The sequence below is a fragment of the Strongylocentrotus purpuratus genome, unplaced genomic scaffold, assembly GCF_000002235.5.
Source record: "Strongylocentrotus purpuratus isolate Spur 01 unplaced genomic scaffold, Spur_5.0 spur5_scaffold_19, whole genome shotgun sequence".
NCBI lineage: Eukaryota > Metazoa > Echinodermata > Echinoidea > Camarodonta > Strongylocentrotidae > Strongylocentrotus > Strongylocentrotus purpuratus.
Window position 1 is genome coordinate 3,624,471 of NW_022145604.1, and position 23,546 is coordinate 3,648,016.

The 23,546-nt window shown below is 37.0% G+C and overlaps 1 protein-coding gene across 6 annotated transcripts in view; it reads right to left on the reverse strand.

The window, feature by feature from the left end:
- Positions 1 to 253: 253 nt before the first annotated feature.
- LOC580734 (POU domain, class 6, transcription factor 2) overlaps positions 254 to 23,546 on the reverse strand; it is a 42,855-nt gene continuing 19,562 nt past the window's right edge. For 4 of the 6 annotated variants that reach the window (XM_011662586.2, XM_011662589.2, XM_011662587.2 and 1 more), the window contains 9 exons: positions 18,209 to 18,356; positions 10,070 to 10,191; positions 8,325 to 8,546; positions 7,531 to 7,780; positions 6,880 to 7,012; positions 6,218 to 6,339; positions 5,396 to 5,635; positions 2,811 to 2,982; positions 254 to 2,404 (listed from right to left, as the gene is read on the reverse strand). In XM_011662586.2, coding sequence (XP_011660888.1) covers positions 1,990 to 2,404; positions 2,811 to 2,982; positions 5,396 to 5,635; positions 6,218 to 6,339; positions 6,880 to 7,012; positions 7,531 to 7,780; positions 8,325 to 8,546; positions 10,070 to 10,191; positions 18,209 to 18,356 — 1,824 coding nt within the window. In that variant the 3' untranslated portion in view covers positions 254 to 1,989. The remainder of the gene's footprint in view (positions 2,405 to 2,810; positions 2,983 to 5,395; positions 5,636 to 6,217; positions 6,340 to 6,879; positions 7,013 to 7,530; positions 7,781 to 8,324; positions 8,547 to 10,069; positions 10,192 to 18,208; positions 18,357 to 23,546) is intronic. The other 2 variants (XM_780772.5, XM_030990052.1) reach the window with 2 other exon arrangements.

A 23,546-nucleotide genomic window follows, 5' to 3' on the forward strand; every position in this document is an offset into this window, starting at 1 on the left:
TGGAATCAGATACACAAAGTACACACAAAATTCAAAGAGAAAGATTGTGACTCCAATAGTACGCCCTTTTCCATAGTTGAGGATGAGTTAAATATAATTTTAAACATATGGAGAAACTTACAAGTACAAACAATATCTGAGTGATATTAATCACTGTATTTCAGTTCCAAAGGTTTGCATTTCTACAACACAGAATAATCATAAATGGCAAACATTTCTTCCTTTTACACCGATTGTCAGCCTAACTTATATATTTCTTTCATGAGATCCATCCAGCAAGATGTAAACCCTTTAATGTAGTCCCAGGCTATGCCTTTCAATGTAGTTTTTTTGTTATATGTAGTGTTTAGCTTCATACATGTAGTATATATAGCAGTTTACGAAACACAGCACTAAAACATGTACTTACTTGGATAATATGTTTGCTTTCCTTCTATTCATTTCTGTGTGGGCAAACGGAAGAGACGGATACCTTATAAAGAATGACCTTTTAAAATCCCAGGAGCTTTTCCCAAATTGGTCCAAGACTTACTTCACTCTCCCAAATTCAATTCAGATATGGAGTTTATATATTAAAGTTAAAGACTTAATAGTTCAACACCTCCTTCGAGAACAAAACTTGGCTGGATAATGCCCATTGCACAAACAAATTACAGACAGATTAGAAAATCTTTTTCTAGGGGGTAAAGCGAATAAACATAACATACAAAACTCTATCATCAGTATTTTCTTCTTTTTTAAATACAATAAATAAGTCGGTAATATGGTACATTTACAATTTTTCTCTCAAAGCACCACAGCCATACAGGTATTGAAGCAAACATTGCTCATCTAGACCTTTCCAAACCAGTGGAAATGCAAAAAACAAAGCATAAAAACAATAGACACCATATAGTTGAATAAAAAGTCACAAAGTTTCACGAACATTCCATGAAACATTGGTCCAGAGGTGGATCTTCCTATCTACAAAAAAACAAAGGAAACATTGACCCAACATTTGATTAACAGTCTCTGTCATACAAGCAGCATATTGTAACAATCTTAAAAACATTCAGAAACTTTCTTGAAATTTCTTTGTTGTTCACGATTCCTATCCGTCATCAAGTTTTCCATCTGAACAATATGGTGATACAAACATGAAAATTTGTATCTTCAAATTTGGTCCTTCTCGAACGAATAGAAATTATTTGGTGCATGATGCATGCACACACCTTAGGGACATTAATTCAAAAGGAGGGCTCCAATTTTTTTTTTAATGTGACAAATTGTTTAAATTTGATTGAGAAATTCACATTATTCAACCTGTGTAATCAGTACAATACTTGTCACAATAGTCATGACAGTAATTATTACATTTCTTAATTTATATTAATCTACTACAACAAAAACAGTAGCAATGGTTAACTGTGTATCATGTGTATCATGTGGATACTAATAAGATATGAATTTATGCAAACAAGATCTTATCTATTTCTCAAAGAAGACCATTGGGAATGAGGAAAGGGTTCCAAAATACCTGCTTAAATTATTTGGAATACCGAGCTCTAGAAAAAAAGTTTGATTTAAGACTGGGGTCCGCTCTTGATCCACAATTGAGAAAGGACAGAGAAAATGGGGAAAGAAAATCATTAGATTCATTTGATAGGAATATTCTTCCATTTGCAGTCGATTCATCCAAGCTCCCAACAGCCAGCAATCATCCTGGTCACAAGTTCATATATGAGCACAGCTCACTCTTCAGTGTTTAAGCATCTCTTTGGTCACATTCAATCCAGCTATATGACCCCTCACTATACTTCAATTCGTTGGGTTCATCATGGTCCCATTCATACATTTCTGTGTCCTGTCCACCCGCTTTCAATCTCAAATATCTCACAGAGTCTCGTGAATACTAGGAAATGTCCTTCATATCTTCCCTGCAGTGAACCTCAATCTCCACCTAGCTTTTAGAGCCAATTTCCATTTTGATTTCTCAGAGAGCAACGCACATTAGACATGCTCTGGGCTCTCCACGACAACAGTTGATCTCTCCATGATCTCCTCTGAGTTATTATTCATGGTAGTATCAGCAGCTTTCAGTTTCTTTATCGTGTTCTTTAGCGCTTGCCGCTTGTTGCAGAACCAGACGCGGATCACCTCCCTGTCGTAATTCAGCTCCTGCGCGAGCGCCGTCATCTCGGCGCCGGTCGGGTGCGTGTTCTTCTCAAAGTGCCGACTGAGGTATTCCAGAGCCTGAGGCGTGAACGAGGTCCGTCGCTTGCGCTTTTTGACCGGTTCGCTGCCGATGAAGTCGGTGAGTTGATTGAGACCGTTTTTGTGTCTCTCCTCGGCTTCAGCCATCCACCTCTCTAAGACAGGCTTTATCTTCTGTGCACTCTTTGGTGTGATGTCAAGCTTCTCAAATCTATGGAAAGAGATGGGAGACAGAAGGAAATAAATCAACCAGCTTCAAAATAATACCAGTATTTTTATTTTTTCAAATATTTTGTTTATCAAATTTATTCTGATATATTTCAATTCACCTGAGCTGAATATGCTATGTGTATAGTGGTCAATACTTTTTTATTTATAAAATGCATTAAGGCAGCTAAATTTAAGGAAACCAAACAAGCCGTAACCAAATGAAAATCAATAAAATGTGTGATTATTATTTTTTCATCACCAAAATGTATCCATATTTTGTATCCTATTTAATATGTTCTTTCAAAACTTTGTCTGAGAATTTATTTTACATGTGAGCTAAACAAATTCCCATGTTGAACTTACAATGGACAAATAAAATACATTGAATTGAATTGAATATATCTGACCTGCAAATGGCTGATTGACTGTACGCTGGTCCTTCTGACTGGCTAAGGGCTTGACCAACCTGTGTTTGGGTCAGACCAAGAGACAGTCTTCGGATCTTGAAAGCTTTGGCAAACTCCTTGATCTCTTCCAAGTTGATTCCGTCCACCTCTGCAGCATTACCCATGTTACTCACTGAAGGGAGAGAGGGAGAGAGAGAGAGAGAGAGAGAGAGAGAGAGAGAGGGAGGGGGAGAGAGAGAGAGAGAGAGAGGGGGAAAGAGAAGGGTAGAGAGAGAGAGAGGGGGAGAGAGAGAGACAAAGAGAGAGAGAGAAAGAGAGAGGGAGGGAGAGAGAGAGAGAGAGATGAGAGAGAGAGATGAGAAAGAGAGACAAAGAGAGAGAGAGATGAGAAAGAGAGAGAGAGATAGAGAGAGAGAGAGAGAGAGAGAGAGATGAGTAAGAGACTCAGAAACTATCCCCTTTAAAAGTTATGTAATATGACTGTAAGATGACTCCTAAAATTGTACTACATTTCCAAAAGTAATACTAAATGAGAAATAATTCATCAATAAGTGTGCAGATGCCCTTTCTATGTATGAAATGTTGAAATGAGCTACATTAAAATGTTATACTACCATATACATCAAACGGGTTTTCATTCAGGGCAGTTTACTACACAGTAACATTTCAGTGGTTTGGCTCAATATTAATTTAATTCAGAGCTTTGAAAATGTACACCAGCTACATGAGCATAAAGAGCAAAGAAATCAGCACACATGGTGCCCATTTTTGCTCCATCATCAAACGACATACAGTATTATCACAGAATTTTTCAAAGGAAAAGAAGCATTAAACCCTTAAATTGGCAACATTCTGAAAAATTAAAAAACAACACAATTTACAATTATAGTCACATAAAAACACCATACTTTAATAACACTCTAGATTTATATTTTTTTCCTCCAAACATCCCACTCCTGACACCAAGTTTAAGTGTCTGTCCTTTAATATATGTAGCCCTGTAGAATCGTAATATGGGGTTATACTACACATGCTCTGAGGACAGTTCATCTATAGATGAAATATTGCACTAATTGAATTTCTGCCTTCACCCCTGGAATACTATACCTAATACCCTAACCCAAACCCTGACCTAACATCCAACATCAATCCTAACCCTAAACCCACATCTTCGATGAAATAAGAGCAAGAGCAATTATTGTCACCGATTCAAGTGTCAAATATCCTTGATAATAGAGGCTGAGATCTAGGAGTTTGAAGCTCTTTGCTATTAAAGATTGACATAAAACTATGCCTGTGGAGAGCAAACCTTTATTGCATCTCCATGTTGAGTATTGGCTCTTCAAGGTTTTATCATCACAAAGACATTACATACAGTCGTCACATCATACTTCACTACAGCAATATCATCATACAGGCAAACAAATACTGACAAATTGTCAACCTTTACAGTGCTACCAAGAAAGTTTTAAAGATTTTTCATTCAAAATTTTCATTAGACAATTTTTTAATCATAGTTCCTGTATTTACTTTGCACCATAATACAATAGTTCTTTATGGTTGAAAAGTGTATGATTCATCAGTTCATTTAAAATTTGTGAAAGATTTAATTGTCAAAGAGAAATAGATGTGTAAACAATGGTGATTTAAACCACTTACAGCACTGTAGCCTAAAGGTTGAACATACTAAACATAAATGTACATTATCGCAACTCACAAACATTGAACAAGGCTCCGTGAGTCAACATGCATTGTTAACAGTGGGGTATTTGGGGTAGGGCTTCATTGTGGTTTTTGCTCGTATACGACGGCTTGCTCAACTAATGCTGGATTCGGATTAGTAAGAAATCTGTTAGCGTGAAATTGCAGCAACTATCAATAAAGCTTCAAATTCCCTAACGATACAGATGAAAGCAAAAGTATGTAGTAAAAGTGAAAGGTGGTGAATCAGGTTTATTTTGAGTCCTAATTGTGCTCACTATTTAGGAGTGTACTTGGTGGTGAATATATATCATGAACAGAAGGATTTGCTCTGTTCGAGTAATATATTCAGCTGGTTGAAAATAAATTTAAAAGAAAACTAATGTAATTAAAGACAGATAACAGCTAGGTCCAGCATTAGTGTGGCAAGCCATGCAGGGGAAATTCTTGTTAGAAGAGAACTGGAGTTTAGCTTTTCACTTCAAAATCGGATAACATCACACATTTGCAGATTCTTGCTCAAAATGGATGTGTCCAAATGCTTTCATTTTTTCATCCAAGGTGTTGATTTTCAAGAAAATTTTGGTTAGAGGCAGAGACCAACATGAAGGTGCGTACATAAGATTTGGAAGGGTGTGTTAAATCACAGCAAACATATCAAAAGACTTGCTACTAATTTTTTCAAAAGTGCTAGAAAATAATAATTTAAAAAAAAAGTTGTAAGTAAAGAATTTAAACACATTTGGTATCTTTCGTCAATTTGTGTAAATAAAGAGTTTAAAATGTGATAATTAAGTTTCTTTTGTCTCTTGTTTTTGTGAGTGTTCTGTGAATTTTTGATGATGAAGCCCCATCCCAATACGGAGCCTCCTTCAAGACAGTACCTCTACCTGGACTCGCCAATCCTCCCGTCACGTGGTTCCCACCACCGCTCGTCGCCGTCGTCGTGGAGACCACCACCTGATGACCTCCAGGGACCTGAGTGACCCCGCCGACCTGGCTTGCTTGACTGGAGGCAATGGAGCTCCGGACCAGCTGACTAGGAAGGATCTGTGCGACACTGCTCTGGGAGCCCTGGGCTGCAGCTATATGGGAGATGACGGTGCCTTGCGCTGTGTTTAGACCTACACAATCAAGAAAGTCAAGACCTTCAGTATGAAGAAAGTCAACGTTTGATAAAAGTGTTTGACATTTGATTAAAATGTTGATGATTTATTACTTCACAGAGTTACAATTATATACCAACCCTCACTTTACTGTGCTATGAAGTATCACACTTAAATATTTCATGACATACATATCAATTATAGTCCTTTTACTTTGCTGATAGATTTACAAGAAGCATTCAATAGTACCAGACTTTCTAATTCATGAACTTCTTGGGATTTGGACGAAAGAAGGGATGTTCTTGCCTACTTTCTTCTTGTATTTCTCTCTAAACTTGTTGGCGCTCTCTCTCTCTCTCTCTTTCACTCACTCACTTACTAACTCTCACTCCTTTCCTACTCTTGCTTCTTCTCTCTCTCTCTCTCTCTATCTCTTTCCTGTTTTGCCTTACCCGTCCCCCTCTCTCTCTACCTCCCCCAATTTTTATTATCTCGTTATCCCCATCTCTCTTAAAATCCCTCTCTCTCTCTCTCTCTCTGTCTCTCCTTCTCTCCTTCTCTCTCTCTCTCTCTCGCTCTCTCACTCTTCAATTTCCTTACCTGCTAGTCCGTGAAGAGATAATGCTTGTGCGGTGGCACTTGAAGCATTGCTGAGTTTATGTGATGCGAAGAGGGAAGCGGTGGGGTTAGAGGTGGTAGATGGATGAGAAATATGCACAGATCTAACAAGAAAAAATGAGCATAGTCTTTGTTAGATGCAAGATACAGTCAAGCCTGCTTAGACAACCACCTACAGGTTTTTGAAAAAGACAAACTTCTCTATAAACACCACAATCTTTTTCTCGAATGGATTTGTTTCTCTCTGAAACCTGCACAATGTTAAAGTGTACAAAAAGACTACCTGCTTCTCCTGTCTCCCATAAGTGGTCTTTATACACATGTTATAGTACAAGACCTCTAACTAAACCACCACCATATGGGTCCATTTCCCCCAGTTTTATAAAGAAGTCTCTCTTTGGTTAAAATTACATATTGAATCAAAATGTCAAGACTGTTGCTAAATGTGTTTCTTACCTGAGGCCATACGATGATGTATGAATACTATATATCAATTTTCATCCTTTCGTAGTAAATTTACACATCACCTTAAACTCCTGTCATATAAAGAAACATGATATGAATGAACAAAAAGAAAACAAAACTCTGATTTCTGTCGAAGGTGATTCCACCAATAGTTGAACATTAATTAGAATTTATCTTACTGTGTTGTGCCAAGCGCTGATAGGCTGAGATGATTGGCTGAGGTACGCATCAGACCTTGCGTTACTGTGGCAAGCGAGGGCAGTGCTTGACTATTCTGCGTTGTTACTAAACTAGGAACAGATGTTGTACTGACTGTATGGTTAATAAAAGATTATAGAAACAAAAAATGTATATTTTTATTAAGGTTTCCTGGATTCTTGTAAGATTGCAATATATTACAGGACCACAGACTACACGAACAAGAAAGTTCCAGTTTAGAGTTACTACGTTACTCTAAAAAATGGACTGTAATGTTGCAGTGTTAGGTAAGCATTTGACAAGCTTCACACTCATCAGCACCAACCCTCCTTCAATCCCTCCATAAATCTTAAGATTTAAACTGCAACTTGGTAACTACTTAATTGGGTCACTAAATTTATCATCACTATATCACTTCTTTTTATTTTCATATTTATACAATATAAACTGTACTTGTATCAATTGTTATTTCTATCACCAACATCATTATCAAAGTTTACTGTCATTGTCAATATCAATATCATTATGATTCTCATTATAATTACAAGGATCATCATATCGTTTTCATCATCATCATTGTTTTTATAATTCAGGAGAAGGGGTGCATTCTGCCAGAAGGAAGAGTCACTCACTTGTTTTGGGGTGTGCATGTGATATAGAACTACTGGGTGCAGACACAGACAGCACCTGCCCCCCTGCTCCCATCAAGACCTGTGGTAAAGGGAGCGTACCTAACCCCGTCTGACCGGTGAGGACCGAGACGGGAGGAAGGGGCGTGGTAGCTGAGGTCATCTGACTGGTTTTGGCATAGTGTGCCGCCGACGAGACGACATTGGTGCTGCTTGTTATGCTGGGAATTGCAGCAAGAGTTGACGGTAAAACCTGGAAGAAGACAAAAAAGCAATACAATCAAAGGAATAGCTTCAAAAGTACAGCTCTGTCAGCTGCTCAACCATCCTGGAAGCACAGGAATCAGAATGGTATGGATATTTGACAACGCATTTACCAGATAAGCTTTTGAGATCATATATACACTCTGTTGCCAATTGCCAGTATGTCATCATCATCATCATAATCATCATCTTCATCTTGGTCATCTCCATCATTATCATTGTTGTTGTTGTCATCATTGTCATTGTCATCATCATCATCATCATCATCATCATCATCATCATCATCATCATCATCATCACAACAACAAAATCTTATTAACGTATTGCCCTACCTAATGTAAAATGTTGTACATATAACCTCAAAAGTATTTTTGTGGCAAACATTATGCTTCAGTTGTCTTTTACATTTGGATGAATAAATAAGCATTTATAAGCATGAAACAATTTTAAAGCTCAAGCGATCCCAGCAGCATATCTGATCGCATGCTTAAATCTTATCATCAAATTTCATTGAGATATCATAATGCCATTACTTGTGAGGGCATGGCTCCAAGGTTGGCAAGGTTGGGCGAGGCCAGGAACTGTCCACCGGTCCCAGTCGGGATCAGGAACTGGATCCCTCCAGCCCCCTGGGCTAACGTGACAGGAATGGTGAGGATTTGCTGCTGACCAGCAGCGTTGGTGATGGGAAGGGTCAAGATCTGCTGCTGACCACCGTTAGAGGGGATGGTCAACAACTGCTGGGCTCCAGATAGCTGAAGGAGGAACAGACAGAGAGAAACTTTAGAACATTTTCCTGATGTTAAAATAGATATATGTAGGAAGGTCGGGTTGTATAATCCAGTGCTCCGACTTATGCTCTGGCAATTGCTCCAGGCTGTATTCAATCAAACATACACGGTTAGTTTGTTTTCAAGTTTCATACATGCTTCTTCAACACATGTTGCTTGCTCTAGACAAACAAATGGTATGCAAAAAGATACCTGACATACCCACACACAATGAATGCGAGGTGGTTTCTATTCACTGAAGAAAATAGACATAATTTGTATTCAGATCCATGGATGTTTACCTCTGGGTAATACAGGCTATTCACTTCACCTGTCAATAGCCTGGTGTACTATCATGTCCAAATCTTGTGCCTATTTTTTAAACAAAGGTTGTTCTTGACAACCTTAAAGCTTGCCCGACAATGTATCAAGTAATGTATGCAGAATGAATTCCAAGTATTGTAGTTCATTTAATTATAATAGGTGAATGGAATAACTTGTCACATGCAGGTCCCCAGGAAAGAAACATCCATACATTTTAATATGTAATAGACTATAGTAAACCAGTCAATTGTAATACCATCTCTCTATTTTTCAAAATCCTACTGCATTCATTAGTTGTTGCTCTGTCTGTCAAACGTTAGGTTTGGACCGTGGTCTAAACATTGATGTTTGAACTTGGCAAAAAAACATCGCTAAAGGAGCATCGGCCGAACATTGAGAAATTTTACACAAATTCAGACAAACCAAAAAAACTTCACTAACCTCACTAAAAATATTTTTTGTTTTGTTCAAACGTATATAAAATTGAGGGTTTGGACCTTATGGTGTATGTGTGAACAGACCAATGGTCAAGAGCAACTCTTGAAATGAAATTAAGAGAAAAAAGTGATCAAATGGAGGGGGAGGATGTGGAAGGATGCTTTTTTTTCAATATTTTCTTGCCCCTCTTTTCCTTCCTCTCTCTATTGTCTCTCTCCTCTTTAATATTTCCCTACCATTTGACTGTTGGGGGGGGGGGGTGGGCACTTGTTTCCAATGCCCACTCTGAAGCTATGCTATTGTATCTCCTTCTTTACACTTGAATATAACAAGAGATATGTTAATGAATATCATGATTGTTTGTTCCTTTTTAGCGTTCGCTATGGGGGATACATTACCTCCTTATAATGATAATAATAGAAACGGTGCTTATAACGCGCTTACCCCTGAAGTCTCTAATAGCACTATAACAAACAAAATACGATAATCAATTCGTCCTTGTTTTCACAAAGTGACGGTAGTGAGGAAAATCGTCACGCAAAGTGAATACAAATTTTTTCACTACCGTCACTTCGTGAAAACAGCGACGAATTACATATTAAACAAAACAAAAAATTACCAATCAACCTACAAATTACAACACAATATGAACTATACATCAATGTGAACAGAGTAAGTTAATCAACACTGCATCTAGGTCAAGAGATATAACCATCTCTTTGATGATCACTTGTTATATGTCTAACCTGATTGGCAAGAATAGGCTGTGCCCCCTGGAGAGCAGGGCTCATTAGAAGCTGGGGTTGATGCTGGGCTTGGCTCCCTAGGGGCAAGGAGCTCACGGCTTGGCTACTCGCTTGAGATCCACCTGGTCAGTCGGTCAAGAAAAAAGATCAAAGAAGACATTTGTGATTAAAAGTTATGACAATATCTTGTTAATGAGACTTATAAGTTATAACATTGTACTGCCTATTCAGTTAGACACTTCCATGCTAATGATCCATTACACTTCTCAATGTATATATATTGTATGTGATTTTTTTTAATGAAATAATAAAGTAAATTGAAATTGAATTGAATGTCAGACATCTTTGTGCACAGTGAGTTATTTAAGTCTTTAATTAGTGACAAACATGTTACAAAAGTGAAATGAACATTTGATTAGTCAAAACCAAACAAAAGCAAACCCAAACAAACATTGAAAGAGAAATTGAAAGAGAAATTGAAAGAGATGCGGCTAAAAGAGTAATATTATCTAAACAATATTTCTAGTGCATACAGTTAAAGCCCCTCTATTGTTCAGAGCCCCAACAATAGTAGCATAATGTGAAAGAGGATTTCTTTTAAGACACATTTCTGCAAGGATTTTACAGAACAAATGTGTTTGAAGTCTAATATCGATGAAAGAATAAAAAAATTAGGTTTTCAGCGTACAACAGAAAACTCAAATTATTTATTCTTTCATCAATATTTGTCTTCAAACACATTTTTTTTTTTTTTTTTTTTTTTTGTTGCTGTTGTTGTTTTTTTTTTTTTTTTTTGGGGGGGGGGGGGGGGGGGGGAGAAGTGTGTGTTTAAGTAAAATGTTGCCCTCCAACTTTTGGCAAATGTGGGGCTCCCAACACTTTAGAGGGACTTTATCAACTAAATTTTTCAACTAAAATTTACCGTTCCTAAGAATGTGACATATTGAAGCTTACATCTAAAAGTATTTAATAGAGGCATAATTCAACTAGTCCACCTTTCATTCTTGAGTTATGAATAACACAAAAAACATCAAATTTACAGGATTATAAATAATTTACTTGTTTACTGTACGTGTAGTCTGCTGAGAGCCAAAAGAACTTTAACTTATATCATTTGACAAAGAGTTAAATACCCTTTTAGCTGTTGACAATTCAATTCAATGTATTTATTTGTCCAACATCATTCAACATGGATACTTGGTTTGCTCACATGTAAAATAAAGGCTCAGACAAAGTTCATATAGAACAGAAATATATGATACAAGACATGGATACATTTTGGTGATGACAAAAATAAAAGTGCCATACTTAATAATGATTCTTGTTTAGTTACGGCCTCTTTAGTTTCCTTGAATTACATAATTATTTACCACTATACAGATAGAAAATTAAGCTTTCAAACTGAATTGAAGTACATGTATATTGGAATAAATCTGATAAATTGAAAATACAGTGTATAAATAATTATATAATATTGGATGGCTTTGCGTGTAATACAAAAATATATTGCTTGAGATATGACAATATTGAACGAGTCGGAGACGAGTCCAATATTGTTTAGCGAGAGCAATATATTCTTGTATCACACGGAAACAAAGCCATACAATATTATCATTATTATCTACATCAGGCTGACAAGCGAAATAGCAAAGTTTGATTTACCTCAGTAAATATGACTTTTTGTGTGTGTGATATCGACATCGATAGTTGAAGTTCCCGGATGACTGAGCAATACGAAAACAATATAGGTCAGTCATCCGGGTACTGCACTAAAGATATTGAATACACTGATTTATTGTACCACTTGAAAGCCTTATATATATATATAGATAATGATTTATATGGGTCAGTGATATTTGACTAATTTCCATACAAAACAAAATATTAAAGAAAAAAAAAGCAGAAATGCTGGTACCCAAACGCATTATATAAATATATAAATGATAATAAAGGCCTATCCAAGGTCATTTTTCTCACGCAGTATAAAGAAATTATTTATATTATGTATAGATATGTACAGGGTGGTATATAGTTGAACTTAAAGGATTGACCTACAAAAGCATTGGTCAGACCAAATATCAATGGAAGGATGGCACTTTCAGTGAAAAAGGGCAATGACCTTTATAGACTTGCTGAATATTATACATTTATGTAATCTACAGAAGATGTTAAGTCATGTTGTGGTTATTCTTGTCATGCATGTTCATTAATGATGAAAAACCCCAAGAGCTTCACATCAATGGGTACAAACATACATGAATATATTAGTTACATCAAATTGATGGAAATTGATTCAAGAAGTATAGCTTTAAATTGTTTTCAAGACAGAGCAGGATTAGATTTAGATATCATAGAAATACAGGTATGGGGATGAAGGGAAAGGAGCATCAAAATAGATAGAAAGGGACAGAGAGAGAGAGAGAGAGGGGGGAGAGAAAGATATACAAAGATTTTTAAAAAAAGATAAAAAGAGAGAAATGGAGGCAAAGAGATGTGAAAAGGGAAGTCAGGGTTTGAGAGACAGAAGGAAAACAAGACAAATAGAAGAAAAAAGAGACAGATAGAGTGAGAGAGAGAGAGAGAGAGAGAGAGAGAGAGAGAGAGGGAGAGGAGGAGAGGTACAGTCTTGTAGGAATGGAACGAAAATACAAAGAGAAATATAGACTGAGAGAAAGAGGAGGGTAGGAGAAAAATACGGTTCAAGAAAGAAACGACCAGACCAAATAAACCATGAAACAAAGCAGAGGAAAGCTGCACTATATCTGATACATGATCTCATACAGAGCACTTCTACAAACGCAATGATGTCATAGCTATTTATAGAACACTAAGATGTTCCATCGGTTGCAAACTACATGTACATCCTTCATCTTGTCAAAGAACGGTGTGCATATGCATTTAACTTCAAGATGTATTGGATGACTCAACGTAGGTTTCCTAGAACAACTTGTACATGTACACACAAATTGAAATATATAGCTACTGAATATGCACATTATAGAGAACCTATATTAGACATCAAGGCTCTCTTGTTATGAAACTTGAGTTCCTAATGATAACAAAGAGATTCTACTAGAAATAAATTGAAAAATGCATCTAAAAGTTGCTACTTGTCGTTTCCCATAGTCACAAGATCAAACTTGTCGTGTATATGTATCATGTGATATACTTCAAGTACCAGAATTGCATTTCCAATCAGATACATTGTAATTTTGTTGTCTGTTTGATTGCAGTTTTAACAACTTCATAATGTTTCTTTCAGGTATAGTTATGAAGCGGTAATATAATGACTACATGTATGTGAATGTCTTAATTTCCTTAAAATCTGATGTACATTTAACAGTGATAATGTCAATAAGAGGTTTGGGAAGGTATCTAAAACACAAGGGCTAGACATAACAAAACAAAAAATGATAAATCACCTTTTACATCAGGAGATCTTCCCAGCTAAGAACATTTAACAGATAAAAATTAGAAAGGTCTACACTCTACCGGTATATCTTCGAACAGATGTGGCAGGAGAAATGGCGATTTGCCCAAACCTGTACGTACATGTACATTTCATAGCCTGGTAGACGAATGAATGTATCGGATGGCAAGCAAGCTGCATGTATAGCTTTGAAGCTGTAACACCTGCATGCTAAGATTGTCCAATCGATACCGGAGCCCCAAGTCGCTTAGGGGTAGAGCAGAACTAACAAGCTGAACTGCATCTCCCCCAGCATACCGTACATGAAGGTGTATTTCAATTTCCTCATAGTGGCTGGGCTCTTTTGACCTTTTATTCCTGTGGCTTTTCTTCATTTTTTGTCCAATGAGAGTTAGAAGGATGTTAGCTCTATGTGAAATTATATGAATTAATGCCCTTCTGGCTCCCGGCGCTAAATCAATCAATCAATTTTGTCATGGAAATTTACAGAGAAACTCTTTTTGGTAGAAATGCACAGGTATGCAAGATTCATTATGATTCCAGTCATGCACTATGCACTATACATGCAGGTTGATACATGTACTTGTACGCCTTCTAGTAGTTTTCCATATATACAACTTTGCCATTTTACAAAAAAGCACATGAAAAATGAAGCAATACAAGAAAAAGCAATTGACTGGTTGATTAAATGGAGTATCGGCCATCTTTGATTTTCCAGAATAAATGTATTCTTTGTTTTGCTTTGCTTTGCGCGTGATCTTCTTCACTACAGCAAACCTAACTTTTTATATCACAGATTTATCTTATGAAACACCCCTAATATTTAGATGTTGCAGATCTTGTCACAGAAGTGCCTGCAATTCTCAATTTTACCCTAGACTCCATAATAATGGGCTTAAAAAGAACACCACTTCCAACATTCTCTTCAATTTTAGATGCAGCCATGCATTTACATGTTGAGAACTTGAGTGAACCTGCTAGGGTTTGTATGCATGCATCTAACTGTCTGCAGATAATATGCACATCTGATTTCATCAATAAAGTCATAAATCTATCTATCTATCTACATGTATCAGGCTATTACGTTGAACAAAGCCCTCCTCATAATATTTCCATTTTCTTCTGTCTCTAGCTGTCCTAGTCCAAGCGGCCATTCCCATGTATGATGTTAGGTCATCTCTCCATCTTCTCTTCTGCCTTCCTCTTCTTCTCTTTCCCATCCTTGGTTGCCATTCTGTTAACTGATTTGTCCATCTATTTTCCTGAAGTCTTGCTACATGCCCAGCCTATCTCCACTTTCATTCTTTGACTTTCTCCATGATGTCTTTTACCATAAATTTAGCCATAAATGACTACAGTCAAATCTGTGTATTGAGGCCACCCAAGGGAAACAGAAAAAGTGGCCATATAGCAGACTGGTGGCCTTTCTAAACAGGTTCTACAACACACATTTCTTTCTCAAGGGACACACACTATAAGACCACTATAGACAGGTGGACTTTACAGAGAGATGGCCACTAAGGCAGGTTTGAATGTATGTGCATGTACAAGAATGCCATGGGTGTGTCTCGACTGTAAACAGCATCCTTGAAAAGTGTTTTTCATCTCTTAATCCATGCTAACCCTGGTACCCATACATCCCACACAGGCCCAATAATGACACAAGTAATAATGGCACACACGGCTGTATGTAGATTCAGAAACAAACGAGAAAGATTAGGAGTAATTGCCATTTGAAGGGCATCATTAGCCCCTGGAAGAAGCCTGACATTATCGCAAATTGATTGATGGCTGGAAATGGCAGGTATAATACAGCTTCTTAAGGCCTCGTTCATACACAACCCCATAAACCACCTTAAAGCCCCTCTGCACTAGTTTGGCCAGGAGGGACTAGGTCACTATCAGGTAGTTATCTTATCAAATCAGCTCTCAATTAACATAAGAAAAAGAAGAATATGGAGGACCAACGGGCACCGCTTAGGCATCGTTTTCTATATAGAGGGAGCAAGTAGCTACAAGTAGTGCAGTGGGGCTTTAAGACCTTGTTCATAAATGACCCCATAAACTGCTTCCCCCTCCCATATGTTGCAGTAAAACTTAGTAAATATGGAAGCAAAGTGCACTTCACAATTCTTTATGAAGTACAGGTAACCAGTAACTGTATATATGTGGGCCCTTGTTGCATGTATTATTATTATTATTATTATTATTTATTACTTATACCGTGCTTTTCCCATAAGGCCCAAAGCGCTTACAGTGAATGAAAATAAAAATTACATAAATACATATAATTAGAAAAAAACAGTCTTACAACTACAAATTGCAAAAAAGATATGTTTTTAAGACCTTTCTAAAGGTAAGAACTGATGGAGACTGCCTGATTCTAAGTGGTAAATCATTCCAACATTTTGAAGCAGATACAGTAAATGTTCTATCACCGGCTAATGTGCGGGTAACTGAATATGTGAGACGGAGAGGATCACTGGCTGACCTGTAGCTACGGTTTTTTGTCAATACCACTTGCCATTCACTGCTGGTTTTCATTTTGCCGCTGAAATTGTTCAAGGTTGTTTACCACATCCTACATGAACCAGGCTTCATGCAGACATCAGACATCTCTCTGCTTATCATTGCACATATAAGGGTGGAGAGGGGAGGAGGGGGTGTTGAGAATTATTTTCTTCAGGAAGCCATATAACATCAATATCCATGGCCATCAAATGTCAAGAGAACGGCTACATATTCCTACAATTGAATTTCTGTAACCTATATTCAAAATAAATTCCAACTTTTCAGTCTAAATAGACTCTTCTATTTCTTCCTTTCTCTTTTATTACGATTGATCACACAGACTTCCTAGAAGTTTGTTTACACTGCACAGTGTTGTACATGATTTCAATATCGTTAATCCTTACACATCCTCTTTTCCTTTATTCCTTCTCTGGAAATACAATAGTGAATAGGTTTAAAGAGGTTAGTGTAAATGTTGTGATGCTGAAGAGATCTGTTTTATACACTGCTGTCTACGATCTTAAAGACATATTACAAAACATACAAAGCAAATATTCTCTCACAACTAACTTACTAATGTTTTTGTTTCTTCAAAACAAAATACATTACATATCATTGTGTAGTGTTGATAAAAAACTTTCCAACCAAACATCTACTTTGCAAAACATAATTAACTCGGTGCCCGGTAAGGCTGCGATGAGTAGTTGAATACTTGAGTACTCGCACTGTTGACAACTACTAGAGTACGACTTCTCGTACTCGAATAGTCGGCCGTCTTTTTTTTTTTATGCCCGTGCCTGGCACTGTCCAGGCCGACGCTTACCTGTGCCAGGGAGAGCGGCATGGTACCGTGGTTAAAAATGTTTACCAGCTCAATCACCTCACCACTCAGAAACTGGGAACAAATGTCCGGATTTCTGTTGGACTCGGAGGAAAATGGATTATCTGTCATCTTTGGTTTTAAAAACTGCATTGTTTACTATCATTATGATTATTAAATCTGTAACTCGAAGTAAACTCGCTTGAGTTTTTGGAGACGGACCTGGGATACTTCTCCCGTAGTATGGTGGTGGCAAAAAACATATTTTAAAAAAAAAAATTAAAAAAAATAAAAAATAATTAAAAAAAGATGGCGTCCGAGTACTCGCCTGTAAGCCTGGGAGTGTACTCGAGTACCTCACTACACGGTTACGCCCGGTACACCAGCCAGTAAAGCTCAGATTAAAAATTAAATATTAAAACATTTAAATGCCACCAGTCTGAACAGTGCTTAACTTGCAACTGGATGAACCCTCATGGATGTGTAACTCTACATTGTATCAGCTCTCAGTGTCATTTATCTAAGGTTGTCATGGTAACAGGAGAAGCTTGATTAACAAAGCATGACACTCAATGAAGCAGCCATCTAAAGCCATGAACCATAACAGCACATAGCCTATATTATATCCAGGGTAACTGGGTCAATGTCCTATTTGTCACAAGAAACAGGAAAATGAACAGGAATAACATTATTCTTGAGCATTTTGTGCAGCTATTTGCACATTTAGGAAATACATATATGGGAACCACATGTAGGATTTCCTGGAGCAACTTGCATCTAGTCCCCATATAAATTGTAGGCCTCGAAACTGATTTACAAAGTGAAGGTATGATGAACAGTTACTTTGCTATACCAGATCCGAATGTGAGAACTCTGACTCAGCTAGAACACTCTACAAAAGAAACATGATATATCGTCGCTGTTTTCACGAAGTGACGGTAGTGAACAAAAATTGCATTCACTTTGCGTTACGATTTTCCTCACTACCGTCACTTCGTGAAAACAAGGACGATATGTATGGCTGACCTGTCTTGTATCCTTGAGTCCCTACTGTTTTAGACTGTGCTTTGAGTCAAAATGGCACCTACATTGCAAGATCCTTCCAACAAACCCAAACACCAAGCCTTGACTGTTAACAGCTGTACAGTTTTCCATTATGAAAGCACAAAAATCATTTTCGACCAACACATTCTGTTCTTTTGTGTCCATCATTTGATCTCAAATGTTCTGCCAGGCTTTTGTACACTGAAGAGTCTTCTCATTTGCTGCCACTAGGTCTTCCAGGCAGCATTGGTCATCTAGGAGTGGGTATCTTAATAAGTGTGAAGTAAACACCAGAACAGACATACATGTATGGTACATGAAAGGGTAAACTTACCTGTCTGATATCCTTTTGTCCCTGCTACTGTTGACAGGGCTGTACTGCTTGGAGTCCGGAGAGCACTGCTGTTGGCCGCTGCGCTCTGCATGGCCAGGAGAAGTTGATCCGTGGCGCTCTGTGGCTTGGCTCCTATGCTTCCTGCAAGCTAGACAGAAAAGAGAGTTCTTCGTTACAATAAAGTCTCCACTTCTTTTGTACATTAATTCATGTGGTTGCCCATTTCTGTCAAGATCAGTCCTAAGGGATTGTTCTCTGAAAGCCAATCAAATGTGATATCATCAAGTTCTTGCTAGGGTACTTGCAAACCTTCAAAACATCTGAGATGTTCAAATTGAAAATCTCCACTGATGGGTTTATTTTATCTGTGCATTATGACACTTAAATTGAAAAATCTTTCTCAATCAATTCAATTAAACTTGGCAGCCTGAACATCTAAAATCAATGGATCAGGGCATTTTAGCAGTTTAGTTGTACTTCTTTCAATTCTGTCAAATATTTTCATATCTATCGTCATCGTTAGCCAGGGGCCCAGGGCTCAATATAATATGTAATACCTTTCTGCAGAGATAAATATCTACAATATGTAGCACTTCAAAGTCCAGTTTCAATGTAAAATAAAATTTATGCAGACTACATATCACATAAAATTCCTCAAGTAGAAACTTTTTTGTCCAACGTACAATGCCCCCAAAACTTCCATACCAATACTGCCTGAACAAATTGCATTTCCATTTATTCGATATTGACATTATTGCCTGTGTTTTTAAGCAATAAATTGGTTTACCCTGGCAACTTGAGGCATGATGTTTGTACAGCGTAGGGGTGACATACAGGGTAAATATAAATCTATATTTTAAAGAGAAGGTTGAGTTCTGGGCCCTGTCTAAAAAGAGCTGCGATTGATTAAAAAATTATCCCAATATGGAGTGTTTTCTTCTTTGTTGTTGATGTAGTCTAGATCCACAAAGTCATATCTACTGTACATGTACATGTACATGTCTCTGTAAAAGCAATACCACTTAACCACAATATATCAAATACAAAATAATAAATACATGAATTAATAATCATCTGATGTGGATAAACACAAGAGACATTCAGAATCCACAAAGTTGCAATCTGTAATTGATTTTCCAAGGTTGTTTGAAGGTCACCGATGAGGCCCTTTCTGAGAAATATCATTCGATTTGGATTGATTTTTTCCATCTCTCTCATGAAAAAAGAAACCTACAGTGTATAATGTTAGAAGTTTTTATTTTGTGACGCTACTTTGATGCACAAAAAAGCTTTGATTTGGAAGAAATTTTAATAACTACTTTGAGGACATGAGATAAACAAAGAAATATTTCATTATTATGGTAATTTTGTGAATTCATGATCATGGTCATCCCCATCATCACCATCATCATCACTTCCTGCATGTAGTTCTTCTTAAGTATCATTGTTGATCCAGTCATATGAAGATAATTCTCTACTTATATCTGGCATTTTTTTCTGGCGCGGTTGGGAGAGGGAAGGTTGATTATACTGCAAACTATTTTTCCATGGACATCTTTCATAAGTATTTAGGTAAATATAAAAAAATAAATAAAATTGCAAATATGAATATTGCGGGGGTGCGTCTTTTACACAGGTACAAAAAAAAAAAAGGCTGAGTAATCTGTGTGTTGACTCACCACTTGGAAACTACAACAACACTCAAATTTGTCTGTCATCTTGGTTTGAAAGTAATCTTTCTAATAGATCTCAATATGTAGTTTATAATAATAAAAATTAATAATTCCTCAAATTTTTCTTCTATTACATGGCGTACCACAAAGTTCTATCCTAGGTCCTCTACTGTTTTTAATTTACATTAATGATTTTACACATTCTTCTAAAATCGACATTGTTACTAGTATTTGTGACAAGTTCACAAGCACAAATCGCCACCTTCAACTGCACCTTGATGTTAGATGAAAGTCCTTTCCCGCGTGGGTTTTCGGCAACAAAACAACAACAACAACAACAAAAGTTTTTTTTTTTGCCCCCAAAATAGGGGTGCGCCTTATACACAGAGATTTACGGGAGTATATTCACATCTACATCTGATCTAAAGAAAGATATGTTGTAATTATAATCTAAATGTATGTCAGTTTGACCTCCACACAGAAATAGCCCCTGGTTTATTGAGAGCAAACATGGTTTAGATGTTCATGTTTAAGAAGAATCCATTACCAGTAACAAACTGGGAGATCTACAACCTACAAGCACTGCTTTTTAGTGGACCCCCCCCCCCCCCCATTTCCTCAGAAATTAAGAAATTCTTGTAATAATTTTATTATGTGCAAAGTTTATTTGTATAGTTTCTTGAAAAAATGAATTATGTATGAAATCAAATGTAATATCTTTGTTTACCTTTCTGTTGAAAATGAAATAAATATGAATATGAATATGAATATGTTCTTGTGATCTGCGTTTATGTATTAAGACAATGGACATCTGGTACATGCATCCATACAAGATCAGAACTTCAAAGATCTGAATGAAATAGCTTGGCCTTCTCAAATTGGTAACAGATATATGTATCTATTTTTTTCTCTCTCTTGATAAACACTTTCACGCAAAATAAAATGTACAAGTATTGATAATGTATGAATAAATGAATGCAACAGAATTAATTGCCAAATTGCTTAGCACCAAAATGTGTTGCTTACTTTCAGATTTTCATGTCATTTTCCACGTACTACAACAGCATTTAGTTATTTTTGTTAATGATTATTACTCTGTCTTCTCATGTTTTATGTGCAATGCAGCATTCTAGGTAAACAAAAGTAGAATGTACAGCATATTCTAGTATAAATGAAAATAATGCATACATTTCTAAATTAGACATGACTATGTGTTGCTAATTACATAATCCAATGCTTCTTCATATAAAGAGTTTACCTATTCATACATAATATTTTGGCAGAAACAGTTAAGATTTGTTATTGATTTTTGGTCCTTCTCACATATTTCTTATATCCTTCTCTTCTCATGTATTAAGTATTCACAACTCAGCGTTCTAGAATACATGTAGACAGAGACGCCAAGTTCAAAGATCAGCTATGCATCACATTTTCATGACTCGGCGTGTGAGTGCGCGGCGAGGGTATAACGTACGTATATAGCATATAGTGTTTTTTCGAAACTGCGTGTGCATGTCGTGTATGAGAGAGTTTTCAGACCCTCAAAATGCGTGACACTTGGTAGCTCTGTGTAGATTATTTAAGTCACCAAGAGGTGACACTTAAAGCTATGGTCACAAATTAGAGCAGCGACCGACCGATCAGTAGCCTGCTCGGTCGCTGCTGGAATTAGGCATCGCCCAGCGATTAGTTCAGTGCCCGGGCGGCGACCGCCCAGGCACCGAGCGTATTTTGGGCGGCGAGTGAAAAGTGGGCAGGCGCCGCCCAAATTTTAACTCCGCGCTAAAACTTCAGCGGCGACCGAGCGATGCCCTAACAACGAGCGGTGACTGGCCGGTCGCCGCTCGGTGGCCGGGCAGCCGCCGGGCAGAATTGGTTAAAAACTCGCCGCTCGGCCACCGAGCAGGCTACTTTTGGGTAATGTGACCATAGCATAACACTGATGAGTTAAAGATGAAGTTGAGTTCTGGTCATCATATTGCATTGTGAAAGAAACAGTGTTGAATCGATCAGAAAAATTTGATTGTGTAGCATGTAAGTACTGGTGTGTACTGCAAGGTTCTGAAGTCATCAAAATGATAAAAAATCTAGCCAAGTCTGGGTAAAGTAACAAGCACTGTACATAGAAAGATGTATATGGGACTACACAAACATGTGGCATAAAAATCGGCCTCATTTTTTAAGCTGCCACTTGTCATGTTTACAATATGAAGACATTTGAAGAGCCATGCTTTTCAGGAAACGTTTTTTCTCTGATGTTCTTCCACACTTGCATAATAACACTGATAACGCTCAGAAATTATTGTTCACCTCCCCCCAGAACTCAACCTTCTCTTTAACACTGATGAATTAAACATGGCATGTTATGATGCATGTAAAGGGCACTGAACTCGCCTGATATAAACATTACACTCAAGCATGTATGCATGAACTGATGAACTTTTAACAGGTGTGAAGTCATCAGAGAGATGATACATGCATCATCAGATGATTGCAAACATAGACTAGAATGCTGCCATACTCTAGAGTAAACAAGTAAGTAGTGAGGTGTTTCTCATGAGCTTGATTTATGTTTTCTTGTTACTTTGTATGATCTCTATTTTTGTTGTTCTTCTTAGTTTGTTTTCACATTTTTCTTTTTATTATGTTTTATTGTTTGTGTTGCTGTAGCTGTTATTGATGTTGAGGTTGTAAAATGTAGTTGCTACTGTTTTTTATTGTTGTTATTTATGATATTTTGTGATGTTGTTGTTGTTACAGCTTCACACTGTTTCTGTGTCTATTATTTATATGCTCCTGGGGTTTGGAGTTATTACTATGTTTTTAGGTAAGGGGGGGGGGGTGGATTCAATCACTTCATCTAAGCTTTACTGTTGGTAGCCTGGTGTTTACTCTGAACAATTCTACATGGAAGTTTGACCTCCATGATGTTTTAATTGTTTTGCTTTAAATACTTGATATCAGCATGGATTGTAGGTATAAAATATGTATTTGTATCTCACCTAAATAGTTCATTCCAACTGCATGAAAACCAAATACTTTTGCAATATTATAAACTGATATGCTTTTCAGTATTCAAAAAATGTCAAGTACATTTGAAATATGTACCATGACAACACAAATATAGTAGATTACACGTATTGAAAATAGACAGTATTATGCATTTCTCAAATTTTCAATGTTGCTATTCTTTTTTTCCTATGACTATTGCATTAAGTATTATCAAGGTAAAAAACAATTCAGAACATCATGAAAACAATGATGAAATATTATGATTGGTGTCAGGAAATACTCAAAAAGCTGACCATTGTAAATTAATCTTCCTATTCTAGTGAACATGTAAACACAGGAAGAAACTTTCATCAAATGTATCGATGCAATATCTTTTTTCCCCTCCAAAACAAATGCAATTTACTTAAGGACAGGAGGGCCCCCCAACGCCATATTTTACATTTCTCCAGACAGGACTTTATTCCGCTCAGAGGGGAAATATTGGAAAGGCCTTGCGGAGATACGAGAGAGAAAGAAAGAGAGAGAGAGAGGCCCAAGGAGAGTGGAAAATAGACGTGATCGGAAGAGAAAATGAGTGAAGGTGACAGCGATGGACTTGTTCTGTGAAACCTGAGTACATGCATATGAACTATTCCTCGTAATTGTTATCATAT